The sequence below is a fragment of the Trachypithecus francoisi genome, unplaced genomic scaffold (assembly GCF_009764315.1).
Source record: "Trachypithecus francoisi isolate TF-2019V2 unplaced genomic scaffold, Tfra_2.0 Lachesis_group5, whole genome shotgun sequence".
NCBI lineage: Eukaryota > Metazoa > Chordata > Mammalia > Primates > Cercopithecidae > Trachypithecus > Trachypithecus francoisi.
This window is the reverse complement of record NW_022681470.1, coordinates 66823454-66844239: the sequence shown is the minus strand read 5'-3', so window position 1 is coordinate 66844239 and position 20786 is coordinate 66823454. Positions and strand designations below refer to the sequence as shown.

Sequence of the window (20786 nt, the reverse complement as noted above, 5' to 3'; positions counted from 1 at the left end):
GCCGCTGGGCCGGGCCGTCCAGAAACGCTGAGTGTCATATTTCTTGCAACGCGCCAATCCCGGATGCCGGGGGGCGTGGCCACACCTGGGAGGCGTGACCGGGCGGAGGCTAGGGCTGAGGCGTCCTGGGGCGAGGCGCTGACGTGAGCTCGGCGCACCTGGGCCGGGCAGGTAAAGGCTGGTGCGGGACGGGGAGAGGAACCCGCAGTCCCTACTTGGGTAGAGCCAGGCGCTCCTTGGCTGAGACGTCGAGGAGCGTGGTAGCGACGGGTGGTCTTCGCTGCGGACTTGGTTCGGAGGGACGTCAGCTTCTGGTGGACAGATTGAGCAAAGGTGGGGACGCCAACTTCTGGGGACCAGCTTGAGGGTGGGAGGCTTCCCCGTGGGTGGGGTAGGACCCGTTGCCGGAGTTTGTGGGGGGTGAGAGAACTTGCTTGGGGGCATCTGTGTGTTTGGGTGCGTACACACTGGGGCTGGGTGCCTGTCGCCCTCTTCCAGATAGCTTTGGGGCGGCCTCAGCTCTGTAGCACTAGGCCCCTCTCGAATCTGCACTTGTGTCTGCTCTCCCTACCCCCACCACCGAAGCGGAGGGAACTGCTCTCGGCCCCCAACAACCCCACTAGTCGGTAGATCTAAAGCACCGCGCCCCCTTCATTCTTACCAACTTGCCGCTGGCCCCTGTGTCCCAGAGAGAGGACTTCCCAGGTCCGCAGGCCCTTGGTCCTCGTGGGCGTTTTGGGAAACTGGTGTGAGGGTGGCCAAGAGCTTTGGAGCATTGGCGGTTTGTTTTCCCTCCTGAGTCTCTTTGGCACAGTTAGGCCCTTCGCCCTGGGCCTGGGAGACACCCTTGGATTTCCAAGGAACGGAGCTAGGTGTTGGGGAGGGTGGCGCTGGGGTGTGGTTGCTCTGGGGGTGGGCCCTCTTTGCCCGAAGGGGCTGGAGTGTTGTGTGGAGAATAGGGAAAGTCTCCCAGGCCTGACTTGGAAAGGAGGCCCGAGGTGCCACTCTTTACAGGGAGCCTGCTTTGTGGCAAAGGGGTCACCCTGTCCCAACCTGTTCTCTTGGTGGATGTCAAGAGTGGAAGTGAAGGAAAGGAGACGGATAGGGCGAGGAAGGTGCTTGGGTGGGATTGGTGAAAGCTGGTGTTGACCCAGGAGTGTGGTTTAGGATGAGACGTGTATGATGTATGACAGTGGCACTCAATACCTTGTAACTCCCGTTTGTCATCCCCCAACTTCCATCCAGCAGGGGGGAAGGGTGTAGGCATTTTGACTAGAGGCCCGGAGTTTACCCCTAAGCAGGGCTAAACTAAACAGGGAAACCTAAGGAACAGAACTTAGAGGATGGCATTTCACTTCCTTCAGGAGAAAGGGAAGAACTGGGACTGCTAAGACTTGTCTGCAAGAAATGGCTTGTGTTTTAACCTGAGCAAAACCACTGATGGCCAAATCTCGGCTTTGGTGTGGCAGTGCCCCTGGAAACTAGTCTGGGGAGGGGCTATGGAGGTGGCAGTGAGGGTGTTTATGGAGGACCTGCTCCCTAGAATAGGCGTATGCGAGAGGACAGTTAGTGCCCTGAGGAGGCTGAAAGTGTCCCTCCTCCATGCTCAGCGTGAGGGGAATACATAGGTTAGCATCATTGTCCTTTGGTTGGTTAAATACCTGTTAGAGACACAGGCCTTGCATTTTGCTGTGATGGCAGCTAGAGATACCAAGATGAGTTCAAGTAGGCTAAGGTGGTTCTGCAGGCATTGGGATTTGGGTGGTAAGAGTGTTTAGAAAGAGAACTCTGATTTAGGTGTGTTTGAGAGTGGATGTTATGCAGTCTCCACCTCAGTCACTTTATTGGCCCTCTATGTTGCTGGAATCTTTGCTGATGTTTTTAGTTTACTTTCTTGGTGCCTAGAAGATGAGAGGGACATAGAAGACAGGGTGCAGTGACAAGGTTTGGTACAGAACACTCTGACTTAGGAGATAAAGCATCTCAGTTAGCCCAGATGTAAAATGGGGATAGTAATACCACGTTCAGGTTCATGAGGATGAAACCAGACACATTAGGTAAAGGTTCATGTAAAAATTGTAAAGCCTACACAGATACAAAGGATTGTTGTTACCATCCTTCATAAGCAATGTCTTATTGTCCTGAGGTTAAAAAAAGTTACTTGTAGTTTTTTAAATTATAAGTTGAAACATATCATTGTAGGAAAATATGAATCATGTATAACATATATAGGAGAATGTAAAAAACACCCATAATTCCATCACCATTACAATTCCAATAACCATTACAAATATTTTGTTGCATTGTTGTATTTATTTCCTTTTTTCAGTTCTGTGTGTATGTGCACATGTACGCAAGTATGTGCTATGTTACAAGATGGAGATAGTGCTACACAGTATGCTTTGTTTCCCCCAGCCCCCACAACTTCAGATTGTAAATATTTCCTTGAGTATAATAAAAATTCTGACGCCTGTTGTTAATGGCTACTTGATATTGCAGCCTGTGGTTGTGACATAATGAACCATTTCCGTCTCGGTCATTTGGGTTTTCAATTTTTCCATCTCTGCCTGTTTTTAGAGTTATAGTTACTGGGTGGTGGGTAGGGGAGATCTTGGCTGACTTTCAGAAGGTGGAGAGGGTTTACAGTGAGAGAGACAGGGCATGGGCTTGGAGGAGGGCAGGCTGGGGCTCCTTTCATGGGGCTGAGGCAAGGCTGCTCATGTGTAGTCCCATCTTAGGAGAACACTGAGAACCCAGGGCTCTAGATTTTAGTCACTGATCTCTATGGGTGGCTGCATCTCCTTTCCCATCATCTGGCGCAGATCCTGGTCTAGGCCTGATTGCCTTAATTTTTTCATGATGGGCTTTGGATCAACTACAATAAGCCCCTTTGGACTTTTCTTCAAGTCCACTATTGGTCAAGAGTTGGATTTTAATGTCTGACCGGCCCAAACACCAGTATTGCAATGGAAATTCTCAAAAGCTTTTTACTAGATTGACTGGATGGTGCCTATTTCTCTATCCTCTTTTTCCTTCTCTTGCTCCATCCCCCTTTTAGTAGTGATAGGACTGGGGAGCAGAAGGTAGAATTAGCCCTTGAGAGAATATGCATTTCCTTCTCCTTATAAGGTGTAAATGCACTCCATGGTTTGATGGTTTCACATGCTGCCCTACAAAACACCGTAATTCAAGGCCAACTACGTGGGGGCACTGGAACACTGCATGCCAACCTCACCTACCCACTATGCTCCCAGGGGGAAGGTTTCAGTTGCAGGACTTGGTAATTGGGTCAGAAAGCTCAGGTGAGGGCAGGTCTTGCCTTGCTCTTAAAGTGCCAGATGCTGAGTTAGGTTTGGGTTTTTCACATTTGTTGGGAGTCTGGCTGGAGAGAGAAGTGGTGTTATGGGCCACCCCGTCAGCTAAGCTCTTCTATGTTGGAGCCTTCAGCTGACCCTTTTAACCTCTTTTCTTTCTCACCTGGCACAGTTTATTCCCATATTTAGCTTCTTTGCTGTAAGGTTGTTTGGTTTCAGAACTGTGATCCAGGTAGGGATCTTTCTGGGTATGAAGGTGACCTATTTATCTTCCACTCCTCCTCAGGCCATTGTGGGGCTTGGGAAGTTCCAACGTGGAGATTCTCAAGAAGGAACATAGAGCTTTAGTGTCTAGTAACTAACACGGTACTTGGCACATGGTAGAGGATGAACAAATATTTGTTGAATGAGTGTTATTTTTCCAGGCATCTCATTCTCATCTTAAGTAAAAACAAAATAAGAACACCAAAAAATCCAACAGAACATCTCAGATAATTCTCCAGTGCCTCTTTTTTTATCAGTCACCCAATCTGGGAAGGCTTTTATTTTCTGCTGTGAGTGCCAGCTGATCTTGAATGTTATCTGCTGTGCCCATGTATTTTTACGAGAATCAATTGCAGACTTTACCCAGGCTGGCTCCTGCAACCAATCGGTTCACTCCAGGCTTCATTGGGAGATAAACAGACCCAAGGGAGGAGGCTGTCCTAGCCATGCAAAGCTTGTCTCATGACTGTTTTTGGTACTGTAAGTACTCTTAGTACTTTAGTATTTGGTTATTCTAGGGCTTCTGAGCTTTACCAGAACTCATTTGCAGAGACACATTCTCAGAACCTTTGTTGCCAGTGTTCCCAAGCCTTCTCCCAGACACTGGATTGTTGTATGGATAACCAGCTGAGACCCCTCTTTTCTCCATACAGAACCTTTGAGTGGTCAAGGGAAAGATAAGCCGACTCTTCAGATCCCTGCGAACACACTGCCTGCTCTTCCATGTAAGTGAAGACTCTGGAGTCCAGGATCTACCCCTTACCTACTTCTCCCTCATCATGGTGCTGTCATTTCTTTCTAAAATATTCCCTTTCACCTTTAGTTGTCTTGTTTAAAAAGAGAACATGCTTCAGCTTCTCACTTATATAGTTGTTGCTGTTTCCATAACTTTTTTCTTCCCTCTCCTGAGACAAGATTGAAAAGAACAATTTCCCTTCTCTTCCAAAGTCCTTGGTGCTTCAGGAAGGACTGTGTTCCAGCAGGATGACATCATCTTTTTATTTTTCTGCTTCAGGATTTAAATAGAAGAAATGTGATCTACTTGGATGATAAGTCTGATTTGGCTAAAGCATGAAGTATAAATGGCTTTGGAATCAGAATAAAAAGGACCTTTTTACCTCTTTTCTTTCCCACCTGGCACAGTTTATTCCCATATTTAGTTTCTTTGCTGCAATCTAGTGAAACTGTAGCTCTAGTAGATGGGAACGGTGGCTGGGAAGGGTTCCCAGTGGCTGGCCTAATTCTTCTACTCTTCCCATTTCTCCCTCTGATCCCCCAGATCATGGCCCTCCACCCCCGCAGAGTCCGACTGAAGCCCTGGCTGGTGGCCCAGGTGGATAGTGGCCTCTACCCTGGGCTCATCTGGCTACACAGGGACTCTAAACGCTTCCAGATTCCCTGGAAACATGCCACCCGGCATAGCCCTCAACAAGAAGAGGAAAATACTATTTTTAAGGTAAAGGACTTCTTCTACCATCAGACCTTTCTGGATTTTTTTTTTTTTTTTTTGGCCTGGAGAATATACTAGATCTAAAACTCTGGTGAAACAGAGAGAATGCTTATGATGGGGGTGCCCAAACTCTGCAGGTATGGTAATTCCTCTTTTGGAGGCGTGTCTGCAATGGTTGAAGCCCTTTGTTCTTTCCCACTGGTTGAAAGTACTCAATCACATCCCAAAGGATACCAGCTGGGGTTGGCCAAAACTCTCATTAGTGATTGTAGTGATGTGTTTGTTTCAAAAGCTAGCAAGTGTCAGCAGTTAACTCTTCCTCCTCAGTCACTCAGAGCTCTTGCTATGCAGCGAGGTGCTTGAGCCTGACAATGGATACTCAGACCAGGACAGAACTATCAGGTGTTAGCAGGCACACAGTATAGCCTATGTGGTTGGTATAGAGGGCTCTCTGCAAGTTTTTCTTTCTTTTTCTTTTTTTGTGGGATATGGTCTTGCTCTGTCAACCAGGCTGTAGTGCAAGTGGCATGATCATAGCTCACTGCAGCCCTGACCTTCTAAGCTCAAGTGATTCTCCTGCCTCAACCTCCCACGTAGCTGGAACTATAAGCACACACCACCATGTCTGGCTAATTTTTGTATTTTTTCTGCAGAGACAGGGTTTCACCATGTTGCCCAGGCTGGTCTTGAACTCTTGGGGTCAAGTGATCCTCCCTGCTTAGCCTCCCAGAGTGTTCAGATTATAGGCATGAGCCACTGCACCTGGCAAGCTTTTCTTTTGAGTTAAAATACTTTGCCCCATCTATAACTGCTGCTTAAAAAGTAAAGGTGATTTAATTACAAGTTTTAATTTTATGAATGTTTTCAAAAATAGAAAATAGCACTGATATGACAGTCATTTTATTTAACTGAAAAGAAGATTTAATCACATAGCATTTTACAAAATTTAAGTGAAACAAAAGCTTGACTTAAGACAGAAGTAGGTGGACAGGCTTGTTGTGGGAAAGGTTTTCACATGGTTTGAAACCCTGGAGGCTGTGCCTCTGCTCCAGACCAGCTTCTTTCTTGGTCACTTCCATCTCATGAGTAGCTGTAGTTCCTGCATCCCAAGATATTGAGAAGTTAGTTTGTTTGCCCTTTTCGTCTTTGAGTATAAGCTAGAAGTCACCAGTGAAATACAGTCTCTACTGTGGGCCTCTCAAGATTCATGCCTTGGGTCCTTGCTGAAATTGGGTTTGGAAAGGGCAGAAAATGTGAGCGCAGGGTTCAAAAGAAAGCCATCCTTGGGGTGTTTCCCACCCAACTCAGTTATGTCAGGTGTAGAGAGGACAGGCAGAAAGAAAATTGGCCTGAAGGTACTTAGAAGGTAAATGACTGCTCTTAATTTAGATTTTAAATAACAATATAAAAGTTGATAATGTTAGTACCTATAAACCAGCACCAATTATTGGAGTTGGCATTGAGAAGGGCGCTGGCCCATCTTGGCCCAGATGGCCTCTTGTGGCCATGGTCTGAAACTGGATTTGCTGTTCAAATGTCTGACAGTGGCTGGCCCTGGGGAAGAGGCTATTTCCTGAAAGCCCTACTCATGAGATTGATGCTTTGGGCTTGCATGCTTGGGGCTTGAAGAAAATTGGGCTGTGGGGAGGTGACTTTGTTTTAGTTATATCTGTGCATCTGTTTGCAGAGTGCAGAGGGAGGGTGCTTTCACAGATACCAAGCTCTGATGGCCTTTAGCAGAATATACAGGTGGGCACTAACATTAAATGAGTATCTGTGTCCATTATCTCTTTTAATTCTCATGACAACCCTGTAAGGGAGGTATTACCTTCATGCTGTTGATGCAGAAGCTAAGTCTTAGAGGGATTGAATAACTTGCCAAAATCACACCCAGTAAGTGGTGGGGGCAGGATTTGAACCCTTGACTTTCTGTCTCCATTCCACCCCCCATTATACTGCCCTTTCTGATCAAGAATTGGAAGAACTGGCCTCAAATTCTACTACCATCAGCTGCATGTGTAGCCCTGAGCAAGTTAACCTCTCTGGGCTTCAGCTCCCCTTTGGTAAAATGGGGATGAAAGTAGTCTTGCCTGTGAGAATCAAGTGAAATAAAGTATGGAAAGGGATTTGTAAAGCACTATAAAAATGCAGAGATTATTTCCTCTTTAGGAAGAGAAATAAGGACCTGCACAGGGATCAGAATCTCTTGTTAGCAAGACTCAGAATGGGTTTGAACAAGCGATGTTTATAAATCACAATGGTTGCCACATGGTTCCACCTACGCTCTCCTTTCTTGTTTTGTTTTATTTTTGTTTTTGTTGTTGTTGTTGTTGTTTGAGACAGAGTCTTGCTCTGTCACCTAGACTGGAGTGCAGTGGCACGATCTCAGCTCACTGCAGCCTCCACCTCCCGGGTTCAAGTGATTCTCCTGCCTCAGCCTCCCAAGTAGCTGGGATTACAGGTGTGTACCACCATGCCCAGGTAATTTTTGTATTTTTAGTAGAGATGGGGTTTCACCATGTTGGCCAGGATGGTCTCAATCTCTTGACCTCATGATCCACCCACCTCAGCCTCCCAAAGTGCTGGGATTACAGGCGTGAGCCAACTGGCCTGGCCTCCTTTCTTGATTATAAAATTCCAGTCTTAAAGGATACAGCTCTTCACTGCATCAGCCTTGGGTGCCCAGTGCAATCTGGGTGGGTCCTGGGGATGGCTGTGTGGTGAGCAGGAAGGCTGGGGCTGTGGTTCTGGGTTGGTCTGGCTGCTCTCCACGGAGGAGCAGGGCTTTAGGGAACCACAGAAATGTGCAGACCTCTGCCAAAGTCTTCATAGCCCAAGTCAGCTGGGTGGGGCCAGAGTTAGCGTGGGCACACAGAGGATCAAACAAACGGAAGGGAAAATGTGGGGAGGCAGCAGCCAGGTATTGCCAGGTAACTGGAGATAGGCCTTGCAGATACCAGTGACCAGTGAAATTGAAATCTCCTGTAGGGGGTTGGATAGAATGGAGCAGCAGTTAGGCCCCCTAGTGTCTGCTCAGCCACCTGGGGCAGCACAGTGTTGCCAAACTTCTTCATTCCCTACCACAAATCAAATGGAGGGACCGGAATCTGAGAAGATGGTAAGAGGAAGTGATCCGAATTGGAGGAGGAGGATTTAGATTAGCTTTTGAGGGAACTTCCTCATGACTGTGAGGTTCTTCAGGGGGTGACTGAAGGAGATCAGAGCTCTTGAAGGATGGGGCAGAAAAATTCAATTTCTGCTTGAGGCAGAAGCCTATGATCAGAATCAGGAAGGGATTGGGTTTGGACAAGTCAAATAACGTGTTAGCTTGAAAACATTGGTGTGTGCTTCCTGTCTTGAGTTCTCTGCTAATGGCACCTACTTTTTCATGATCAGAACAAGTTGTACTCCTGCACAAAGAAATCAGAGAACTTGTTAGCAATGGGGGAGAGTGGCTATCCCATGAGCAGAAACAAGAATGCCTGTTAGAGCCGAAAGTAGGGCTAGGTGTCTACTCCCTGCTTTGCTCCTGAGCACCTTGGTCTATGACTTGAGCGGCTTAGATTTTTCCTTTCCTCACTGGGGAGGCTAACTTCTTCTTGTCTGGGGAAAGTGCTGTGAGTTTCCATATTTGAAAACCAGAGAGAAGGAGTCAAAGTGGTTTAGTCCGTGCTGCCAGCCACTGGTGTGGTTGACAGCATGATGTTTCTAATGAAGTAGAAGTCTGAGAGGATAGGGAAAGGTAAGGGGTGTGGATTTTTTAGGACTTGAGGCCCTCAGGCAGTGGGACAAGCTGAACCCCCAGTGTGTTTCCTTCCCTCCTAAAGGTACTTGGTTTCTACAATTCTTCTTCTTCTTCTTCTTTTTTTTTTTTGAGATGGAGTTTTACTCTTGTTGCCCAGGCTGGAATGCAATGGCACGATCTTGGCTCATGGCAACCTCTGCCTCCCGAGTTCAAGTGATTCTCCTGCCTCAGCCTCCCAAGTAGCTGAGATTACAGGCATGCACCACCATACCCGGTTAATTTTATGTTTTTAGTGGAGACGGGATTTCTCCATGTTGGTCAGGCTGGTCTCGAACTCCTAGCCTCGTGATCCACCCGGCTTGGCCTCCCAAAGTGCTGCGATTACAGGAGTGAGTCACCGCTCACAATTGTGAGCCACAATTCTTTATTTATGTATTAGATTGAAGACTGACGGGAGGGAACCCAGGAGGCCAAACTCTTCATATCCTCTGCCATGCCTCTTTGTCTTACCTATTGTCGTATAAGCAACTCATGTCAAAAATGAATAAGCAAAGAAAAAAAGTTACTTGAAATTCTGCTATCCAGAGTTACCATCTGCACTTTGGTGCATATTTTCCCCAAACTTTATCTTCAGCCCTTCATTAGAACATTGTTGTCTTAATGAGTGATGGTACCAATGCTTGCAATAAGGCTCCTCCTTTTAATACATTGTATTTGCACATGGCTTTATTTCACTTAGGCACCTGTCTTGCCTGGTCCTAAGGGCACTGTTTCCTGCTGCAGTCTCTGTAAATTGGGGTTGGGATGGTGTGGCAGTCATGCAAGAGTGTGTGTGTGTGTGTGTGTGTGTGTGTCTCTATGTCTATGAGAAAGGGTAAGCACACGCTTTGTAGTGGCTCTGGGCAACGATAGGACTCACTGTGGTTTCTTGTTCTCAGGCCTGGGCTGTAGAAACAGGGAAGTACCAGGAAGGGGTGGATGACCCTGATCCAGCTAAATGGAAGGCCCAGCTGCGCTGTGCTCTCAATAAGAGCAGAGAATTCAACCTAATGTATGATGGCACCAAGGAGGTGCCCATGAACCCAGTGAAGATATATCAAGTGTGTGACATCCCTCAGCCCCAGGGCTCGATCATTAACCCAGGTGAGGCCCCAGGTGCTGGGGAGAAGGTGGGCAGTATGCCAGATCCTCAGCTGGATTCTTAAGAGATAGTCAACTTGAAAACAGCCTGATTTACAAAGTTTAAGATGGATAAAGCAAGAAAGCCTTTCTCTGGGAAGGACCCAGAAAACAAAAGACTCAAACTCAGCAAAATCTTGCTTACTTAGAGGTATGTTTTTTAGCCTAGTTACTTAAAACATTAGAAAGTGGAGGGGTATACAGTTCTACTGTAAAAGTAGCCTCTCTTGGGATTCAAGAGGCCAGGTAGTTTTGAAGGAGAAGGGATCAAAGCTTAGGTTTGCGTTCTAAATCTGGCCCTTATCACTTTACTACTTGTAGGACTTGAATCAAGTCATTTTACCTCTTGTGAACCTCAGTTTCTTCAACTCTAAAATATGGGATCTCAGCTTTCCTGTTTACTTCAAAAGCTATTGTGAGAATCAATTAACATGATCTGTAAAAAAAAAAAATTAACATGATCTGTAAAAAAATTTTTTAATTGACAAATAATAATTGTACATATTCATTGGGTATATAGTGATGTTTTGGTACATACAATAGTGACAAGATCAGGGTAATAAGTTCTTTATACATATTGGGTGAGTGATCGTTTAATTCATAGGATACTTTGAATAAGAGAATATCTCCTGATCCCTCCAATTAACTCCGTACTTAACAAGTACTAACAGCCAGATAATTTAGATATGTGCTTCAGTGAATCCAGGGAGGTCCTTCCATGAGAGAAGTATTGGTTCCCTTGATTCTCACTCTTTTTAGCTAGGACATTGAGGGTGTGTACTGAACCTGAGGAGCCTCTAGGATAGCAGTCCCTAGCTTGAATGGTGGGTCAGCTGCAGGGGTGGCAGTGCAACCTGAATGGCTCACTTGTGAGCTTGTGTATCTTGGGTAGGATCCACAGGGTCTGCTCCCTGGGATGAGAAGGATAATGATGTGGATGAAGAAGATGAGGAAGATGAGCTGGATCAGTCGCAGCACCATGTTCCCATCCAGGACACCTTTCCCTTCCTGAACATCAATGGTGAGTGGGGATGATGGATGGTATAGAGACATACGGAGGATGTAAGGAGTTTTGACCTTGGAACTGTCAATACATTGGCCACCACTGCCCTGAAAGCAGGATCGGTCCAGGCTGCTGGACTGTTAGCAAGTGGGAGTCAGAGGTGAGGAACTCCCTGCTGGCTCAGTTATCCCAGTAGAGTTGGGTGGGTTCCAGGCAATAGAACATCTTCGGAAGCTTATGTGCTAATTCAAAGAAATAAAAAATTTGAATTCATTCTTAACCCAACATACAAATATATCATCAGTTATACATTTTGCCAATTTCCTTCAGGTCAAGTGCAGTGTCAATTTTATGAGTTACGGGCAAACTCTTCTAATATTTCTCTTGGCATAAATTCTGTGTCACTTCCTTAACAAGGACTACTCTGCTTAGGCTGTATCACAGGAAACTTGTGATGTTTGTAGCTGATAATACTAGGCTCTGATAGGATTTATCTACAACAGACTTTTCTTTTGTGGACTTTTGAATCCAGCTTCCCAGGAAAATTGAGTTGGGAGCTTGAGAATCCACTGTGTGACAGAGCAAGTACTGAATCTCCCACTGCATTTTCTGAGGATACTTGAACACATGTTGAATTACTCTTCTGCAGCATCTTTACTTGATTTATCCACTGAAATGCTCCTACTCAAGTGACTTGCGGATATCCAGCCAAGCAGTTTTTCATTGTCTTTTTAGTACCACCTGGCTGCAATGGATCAAAATGAGATAACTTGTGCCACCTATAAAACTTAGATATCAAGATTATTTATTTAGGATTTTCAGGTACCCTACTCTAGGTGATGCCCCTACCTTTCAGAATCAGAAAATGACATTTGTCTGTCCACTGGCCCTCCTTCATTTATCCTTCCACTTATATATTTGCAACCAAGTGTGGGTAAAGAGCAGTTTCATAGAGATCTTCCAGGTCAACATTGCCATATGTTTAACGTAACTAATCATTAGAGAAATGCAAATCAAAACCACAATGAAATACCGTCTCACACCAGTCAGAATGGCTGTTACTGAAAAGTCAAAAAATAACAGATGCTGATGAGTTTATGGAGAAAAGGGAACACTTATATCCTGCTGGTGGGAATGTAAATTAGTCCAGTCACTGTGGAAAGCAGTTTGGTGATTTCTCAAAGAACTTGAAACAGAATTACCATTTGGCCCAGCAATCCCATTATTGGATATATACCCAAAAGAATATAAATTGTTCTACCATAAGGACACATGTACACATATGTTCATTGCCGCACTTATTCACAATAGCAAAGGCATGGAATCAAATTAAATGCCCATCAGTGGTGGACTGGATAAAGAAAACATGGTACATATATACCATGGAATACTATGCAGCCATAAAAAAAGAATAAGATCATGTCTTTTGCCACAACATGGATGTAGCTGGAGGGCATTATCTTAAGTGAACTAAAACACAGGAACAGAAGACCAAATACTACATGTTCCCACTCATAAGGGGGAGCTAAACATTGAGTACACATGGACACAAAGAAGGGAACAATAGACACTGGGGCCTCCTTGAGGATGGAGGGTGGGAGGAGGATGAGGATAGAAAAACTACCTATTGGGTGCTACGCTTATTAACTGGGTGACTAAATAATCTCTATACCAAACCCCGGGACATGTAATTCACCTATTTAAAAAACCTGCACACGCATTCCTGAAACTAAAATAAAAGTAAAAACAAATAAAGCATTGCCATATATTATATTCCCACTTAGTGAAATTGAACATCTAGAAATGTGGGATCCTGTCCCAAATGTCTGGCTGACTCATTCTGTTATTCTCACCCCCTAAAATGATGCAGTTTATTTCCAGGATCCTGATTTCCTATTTCTGTTGCTATTTTATTAAAGCTAGTATTTGTGTGTCCTTATGTTTTGAGCTGCCTTTAATCCTTTTTTGGAAAGTTGTAGAATAGATATGAAAAACAAAAAAGTAAAATGGGAATGTAAATTTAACCAGACTTAAACACAAAGGGTCAAAGAAACATTAACCTTTGTGATTTCAGAGCTGTTGAGCCAGAGGATGAAGAATTGTTGAAGAATAGATGCCTAAGAGGTGAGGCTAGGAGGAGAAATCTGTAGACTTTGGAGCAAGTCAACTTTGACAGTAGCAGGGAAATACTCTTTTTTTTTTTTTTTTTTAAAAAAGCCTTCAATTGGATCCTTTTGAATAAATAATACTTTCACATGGTTGACATTATAATGGTACAAAAAGGTAAACCAGTGGAAAAGTTTTCCTTCTATCCTGTCCCTGAACCTTCATTTCTTCCCTGGAGGAGTCAGATCCTTCTAGGTTCTAGAGTATCCTTCCAGACATTTTATGCATGTAAAAGTATTTGTTTGTTTTTAAAGGAATTTCTATGCATTAACACTTCCTTGAAGCTAATCAGCTAATTCAGTTGAGTTCATTTTACTGAAGACAACCAACCTCTATTTAATTGCTCGGGGCAAATTTTACAGTATGGAATCTCTTACTCCTTATAATTTAACCTCCAGAGAAAACTCACTTGTCTATGTTAATTTTCAGCAAACAAAGTTTTTTAAAACTATGAATTTGTGGGAGAAATAATATGATTAGGAAGCAGGAGCAGGGGAACCTTATTTCTTATTGTGTTAGTTATGGGAATCACTGATGGGCTGGAAGATCACACTGGGTCAGGGTTCAGTATTTAGTTCTTGTCTACTGACCTTGTGAGTTCTCAGAGCATCAGCAAGTGATGTGCATGTGTGGTACTCCTGTCTGCTCACCATATGCTTTTGTTCTAGGCTCTCCCATGGCGCCAGCCAGTGTGGGCAATTGCAGTGTGGGCAACTGCAGCCCTGAGGCAGTGTGGCCCAAAACGGAACCCCTGGAGATGGAAGTACCCCAGGCACCTATACAGCCCTTCTATAGCTCTCCAGAACTGTGGATCAGCTCTCTCCCAAGTAAGTGAGACTTTATCTTTCTTGCTGGGCCTTCTGCTCCTATTACAGACTCTTTCCTGTCCTGCTTTCTGACTGCATTTCTTTGCCATGCATTGAAAAACTACCTGTCTCAGAGGCACCTTCTGTTTCTGTTTCCTGGCTAGCCCATGAGTCACCAGGGAAGAAGTAAAGAAACACTGGCCCAGCTGGGTGTGGTGGCTTACACCTGTAATCCTAGGCTGAGGTGGGAGGAGTGCTTGAGACCAGGAGTTTGAGACTAGCCTGGGCAACACAGTAAGACTCTAAAGTTGTCTGGGCATGGCAGTGCATGCCTGTGGTCCCTGTTACTTGGGAGGATGAGGTGGGAGGATCACTTGAAGGCAGAAGGTCGAGGCTGCAGTGAGCACTGATCAAGCCATTGCACTCCAGTCTGGGTGACAGAATGAGACATGGTCTCAAAAAAAAAAAAAAAAAAAGGAAAAGAAACATTGGCTGATACTTACTTGCTCACAGGGACACTCTGATTGGTTACAGCTCCAGCTCCAGGTTATTCAGGTCTTAGGTGGGTAGGAGGCCCAGGTTTACCAGTCAGGCAGGGGGATTTAGTGACAAGGTTAGTTGTGGAATAGGGAGGTTAATGGCCATGGATTTGGTAGAGGAGGCTCTTGGATTTTGAGAGGCTTTAGGACCTACAGAAAAAACCTCTTTCTGAATTTGGTACAAATTTACCTCAATGAAGAATCAATGTCATTGCCTGGGTCTCCCTTTCACACTATACATGGTAGGCATGTGAGTGCTATTAATACAATTTTGTCCAAGAGGCTAATTAGCTTTGATAAGGGCTATTGGGTTCAATGGAGATTTGCTGAGTAAAAATGAACTTTGATGTGAACTGTGTCCTTATATGGTATATTATTAGAACAGATCCCCAGTGTGTGTGCTCACATGTCATTTTCAGAAAAATTATTTGGTATTGCTTCTTGTTCCTCAAGTTTCTTTAAACAGTAAGCTGAAAATGATACACAAACCAGATACCTTAGTTTTTAGTTCCTTCCAATGACCACTGGTGTGAAGACTCACTCAGTATAGCGTGGGGATACCAGGACCACTTTACTTGATGAAATTGTAGCCCTTGGGGTGTGGTGATTGAACAGAAATAGTTGAGATGGACCTTGAACTGTCTGCTTTCAGGCAGCCTTTTGAGTGAATATTCCAGGGATATGTTGATGTCTCCCTTTATTGCAGGAAGGATAACTATGGCAGTGGCCTTCCTGAATGCTGGTTGAAAGGTGGCTTGATCTTAATGGACTTGCATGAGTCACAGGGATGAACAGGCAGAGCAGTGAAGCAGGACTCTCACTGTCATCTCTAACCTTGCAGTGACTGACCTGGACATCAAGTTTCAGTACCGTGGGAAGGAGTACGGGCAGACCATGACTGTGAGCAACCCCCAGGGCTGCCGACTCTTCTATGGGGACCTGGGTCCCATGCCTGACCAGGAGGAGCTCTTTGGTCCTGTCAGCCTGGAGCAGGTCAAATTCCCAGGTCCTGAGCATATTACCAATGAGAAGCAGAAGCTCTTCACTAGCAAGCTGCTGGACGTCATGGACAGAGGACTGATCCTGGAGGTCAGCGGTCACGCCATTTATGCCATCAGGCTGTGCCAGTGCAAGGTGTACTGGTCTGGGCCATGTGCCCCATCACTTGTTGCTCCCAACCTGATTGAGAGACAAAAGAAGGTCAAGCTATTTTGTCTGGAAACATTCCTTAGCGGTAAGTCATTTCTCAGAAGGTTGATGGTGGGAATCGTTCTCTGGAAGTACATTCCTTCCACCATGACTGCCTTTCACCTCCCTGCTTTCCTGGCATGGCAAAGATCTTTAAAAATTTCTTCTGGAGGAGGTCAAGGGAGAACAGAACTTTGGGTCTAAAAATTGGAGGTGACCTTGGCAACAAAGAAGGGAGTTTCACTCCAAGGCTATGTACTTGGAAGCCATTTTTAAGTTGGTTGTGGCTCCTTCAATGGCAGAAAAAGGAGACAGCCCTGTCATTACATCTCAAATGTTACCAGCTTGTCTGTAACTTTGGAAGGTAACCCTGCTTGTCATATTCAGAATAGCACATATTCTTTTGGGAATTATCTGAGTGGTGAATTCAAGCAGGCAGTTTTGGGGAAAGCACTGAGATGTGAATTTTTTACAATGTGGTTTGGACTGCAAGTCGTGATCAATGATGTCCAAGAGAACCCTCTGTAATTTGTACTGTTCAATATATTTGTGCTATGCAGTATGGTTGTCACAAGCCATATGTGGCTATTGAGCATGTAAATATGACTAATGTGACCCAGGAACTGTTTAATTAATTTAAAATTAGTGAGCGCTTGTGGCTAGTGGCTATTGTAATGGACAGCATAAAAGATGATATTTATTGAGTGCATGTGGAATGACCCAGTATACAAAACTTGCTCTTCCACTTTCTGCAGATCTCATTGCCCACCAGAAAGGACAGATAGAAAAGCAGCCACCGTTTGAGATCTACTTATGCTTTGGGGAAGAATGGCCAGATGGGAAACCCTTGGAAAGGAAACTCATCTTGGTTCAGGTGAGAAGATAAGGCTGTGTCAACAACTCTTCTCCTTTTTGCCAATGCTTTAGCCCCAGGTCTGGATTGAGCCTTCATCAAGCATCCATCAGCCCATGTAGGTTTCAGTCTCATCAGATGGGGTAACAGATTCAGGTTTGTGCAGTAGGACCATGCTGGAAAAGGCAGGGTCCTTAAAATGGGTGACTGATTTAGAGGAGATCTTGTCTTTCATTCTCTTACTAACCTTAGAGTCTTGCTGAAACCTCACAGATATGACCCTTTCCAGCTTTTCTACACACACACACACACACACACACACACACACACAGAGTGTAAATTGCACTTTTTTTTTTTTTTTTTGGAGACACGGTCTTGCTGTGTCACCCAGGCTGGAGTGCAGTGGCATCATCTCAGCCCACTGTGGCCTCAACCTCCCAGGTTCAAGCGATCCTCCCATCTCAGCCTCCCAAGTAGCTGTGACTACAGGCACAGGCCACCATGCCTGGCATAATTTTATTTTCAGCAGAGATGAGGTCTCCCTATGTTGCCCATGCTGGTCTCGAACTCGTGGGCTTAAGTGATCTTCCTGCCTCAGCCTCCCCAAATTCTGGGATTATGGGTATAAGCCACCACACCTGGCCCTTTCCAGCTTTTCTTAGAAAAACCTTTTGAGTTACTTTTAGGACTATAAATTTATTCTAGGAAGTGGCAGCAAGGCCACTTGGGCTTTGCCCCTGGAGTTGTGCAGCAAGGCAAGCAATAGACGATATTTTGTTAAAAGTCTTGCAAAGTAAGCAGTCATTTATTTAGTCATGTAGCCTAATGTTACATTTAGGTTCTTTACCTTCATTTGAACCAACTTTCAGAGTGAGCTTTGGCAGGAGGATGGTCCAGAGAGATGAAGGCATATCCTTTATTTAGACATTAGAACTGGGGACTTTCTCAGGGCCTCTTTGGTCTGCCCTTCAATCTTGGGTCCATCGTGCTATTTAAAAATACCTTTTGCTGAGAGGATACACCTATGTTTTGTGTCTTGAACAGGTCATTCCAGTAGTGGCTCGGATGATCTACGAGATGTTTTCTGGTGATTTCACACGATCCTTTGATAGTGGCAGTGTCCGCCTGCAGATCTCAACCCCAGACATCAAAGATAACATCGTTGCTCAGCTGAAGCAGCTGTACCGCATCCTTCAAACCCAGGAGAGCTGGCAGCCCATGCAGCCCACCCCCAGCATGCAACTCCCCCCTGCCCTGCCTCCTCAATAATCGTGAATGCCATCTTCTTCTTTTCCTTTTTTATAATATTGTACATATGGATGTTTTTTATTGTTTAGATTTAACCAGCTTTTAAATCTCTCTTTTCTCTAACAGTGTTAGAAGTCTGTGATTCTCCAAGTATGCCTAGATTTAAAGCTGATTTAATTTATGGAAAAAATCACCCTTCAGACTTTGCTTTTCTTTTTCAAATCTCCTAATGGTAGTATGATGTAGCACAGTAGAAGGAGATTTGGCCTGGGAGTTTGGACACCAAGGTTCTAGCTGCAGCTTTGCTTCCAATGTGACCTTGAACAAGTCCTTTAACCTCTGGGCTTCAGATTTATTGCTTATAAAGTGAAGAGATTGGAATGATGCCTGAAATTGTATCCAGCTTTAAAACGGACTCGATGACCTTCTTCTACTTGTACAAGGCTAAACTGCCTGGAACAGAATCGTTCTGCATTGTTCTTGTACCACATTTTTCCTTGGTTTTGTTAAAGTTTCCTCAAGCACTGATTTGTCCAGGATCAAGCTCTGTTTGACCTGTTCTGCTAGTATAGTAAGCTGGCTCCCTGATGGGGGAAGTGAGAGGGAGAGGAGCTGGCTGGCTGGTTGCTTAGAAACCATGCTTGATATCTAAATAGAAATGGGTGCCAAAGTCTGAAAGTCACCCAGCCTGTGGAGTGAAAGCTCACAAATTTGACTTCTAAAGGGAAGCTGTTGACACAGAAAGCCTAGGGATTCTGTGGAAGAATAGGTTGTCAGGCATTTACCATATTACCACTCAAATACCAGTGTGTGTGTGTTCTGGGGTTGGGGGAGGGGGGTAGATGATAGTATGTGACTCAGGTGGTAGCTTTAAGAGGAAAGAGCTCTATTTTTCTTATTTTCTTCTCTGAGCTAGACTGAGCTGGGGATCTAAGATATACTTCTCTGACTACAAAAGGGACAGTATAATTTAGATTTTTTGCAGTTGGAAGAAATTGGTTGTTGGGTGTGTTAAGGCTGGGATGAAGAAGGGCTGGGCAGTACTCTTCTGGAAAGGCTCACATAGCACAAACCTGCTTGTCTCCCTTACTAGTGGAGGTATCTGAGTGAGAACAGTGAAGGTAAAGAGTGGTGTAGAACAATGCAGGTCTATCTGTCACAAACTGATCTTATCTGGAAACATCTGCTGAGTCTCTAACCATTTTGGCTTTCTCTTCTTTTTTGAGACAGAGTCTTGCTTTGTTGCCAGGCTAGAGTGCAGTGGTGAATCACCACTTACTGCACTTTAAGCTCCTGGGCTCAAGGAATCGTCCTGACCCAGCCTGCTGAGTAGTTGGGACAAGAGTCGTGCACTATGATGCTTGGCTAATTTTTTTTTTGTAGAGATGAGGTCTTGCTATGTTGCCCATGCTGGTCTTTAACTCCTGGGCTCAAGCAATCTGGGACCTAAATGGCAAATAAGATGGTAATCTGTGGTTGCAAGCCCCAGTCCTCTTGAATAGTGACGCCTTTCTGTCTGTGTCGGGACGTAGTAAGGAAGCCCATGTCTAGTCTGGTACCTTTAAACCACGCCATCTTCTATTTTTCAAAATGACTCAAAAGTTGTGCTAGCCTTATTTTAAAAACTAAAAGTTCATAATCAGTGGTGACCCACGGACTTATTTATTTAAAGTGCTTAAGCTTTGGTTTTAGAGTTTCTAAGAGACCTGGTGGAATTTACTACTACGAAAAGCATTACCCATGCTGTTATGAAAAGCACGACAAGATTAAGAAATCTGGCTAACGGTCAGGTGCCCAGCTTTGAGGAAAAGTTGGGCTTTTAGGGACCAGGAAGTATTAAAGGCACAGAAACTTTACATTTTGGGGGTCATTTTGTTGAGTAGGTGAAGTGAGGGATTTGGTCTTGGTATTTGGCTGCCCCATCTCTATGTGGGAGCTCAAAGTTAAAAATAACCCACTGTAGGTAAATTAGAAGGGTAGCTCTTGAATCTGGGCCAGTCTGTATCCCTTCTGTGAAATGCTAACAGCCAGGCTATCTGTAGCCTGGGTGGGAGCCCAGATAATGTGAGCTGGTAAAGGGTATTGGAAAAGTGCCAAGAAATACCAAGCTTTTGGTTTATAATCACTGTGAAAAGTTTATGAACATGTCAGAGGAATGAATGAGTGATTTGTGAGGTCCTAACTAGAGACCCCAGTTTCTTCCTTGTTTTGGATCCTTTTCAGAATGCTGGGAGAGTGCTGGATAGATTTCGGTTTCCTTTCTTTTTTTAGGGCCTCAGTCTGCTATCTCCTTTGGTGGCCACCACCAGTCACTCCCTTGATATCTTCTACTCCCTTGCCTTCATCATGCTTAAGACTGAGAAGGGAGTTAGATTTTGTCACTAGCTCTTCTTTTTCCTCACTGTCTACCCCACCAAACAAGATTAGTTCAAGTTAAAAAGAACCTACTGGAGGTAAACTGGGAGAGCAAGTGTTGGATCTGGGCTGGTCCCTTTCCCATATAATTAGGTCCCTGGTTATATGTTCCCATAGCACCCCATAGTTCCTCTTTCAGAATAATCATTTCCCTTGTAATGCTCAGCATCTGTATCCTGCTTGACTGCAAACTTGCTGAAGGTAGGGATTGTTTGTCTTGGACTTCGCTGCCAGTCCTTGGAACAGTGTCTGGGACACAGTGTGTTCTCAAATATTTGTTGCTGGAATAAATGAATGAACTAAATCAGTCTTTTAGGGATTTATTGTTAACCACCATGGGAAAATTAAATAAATGCAGGGAAGGAAAACATTCTCAAATTGGAAGACTACTTTCTACTCTCAGCTTCTGACTCCCACTGAGCTAAGAACCAGTGTTAGGCTGCTAACTCCTATAAGCTGGTCCTCCTCCCATGCTGACCCCATCTTTACAGTTCACTTTTCACAGTCTGAAGGCACCACCAAGATAGACCCAGGAGTGACAACTCCAGTGTAGGTGTCCACTGTTCCCTTAATCTCTGTCCTGCTCCAAGTATAAATAAATTGGGGCCATTTGCTT

At 44.7% G+C, this 20786-nt stretch overlaps 1 protein-coding gene across 2 annotated transcripts; it reads left to right on the top strand.

The window, feature by feature from the left end:
- Positions 1–109: 109 nt before the first annotated feature.
- Positions 110–20474, top strand: IRF6 (interferon regulatory factor 6). 2 transcript variants are annotated; one of them, XM_033197666.1, is made up of 9 exons: positions 110–333; positions 4232–4303; positions 4858–5034; positions 9712–9916; positions 10845–10973; positions 13790–13948; positions 15308–15700; positions 16410–16528; positions 17552–20474. In XM_033197666.1, exons 3-9 carry the CDS (start codon positions 4861–4863, stop codon positions 17774–17776), a joined length of 1404 nt encoding a protein of 467 aa, XP_033053557.1. In that variant the 5' UTR covers positions 110–333; positions 4232–4303; positions 4858–4860; the 3' UTR covers positions 17777–20474. The 2 variants fall into 2 exon arrangements, with proteins under 2 accessions (XP_033053557.1, XP_033053558.1); XM_033197667.1 differs by having other exon boundaries at positions 111–333; positions 4849–5034.
- Positions 20475–20786: the final 312 nt, after the last annotated feature.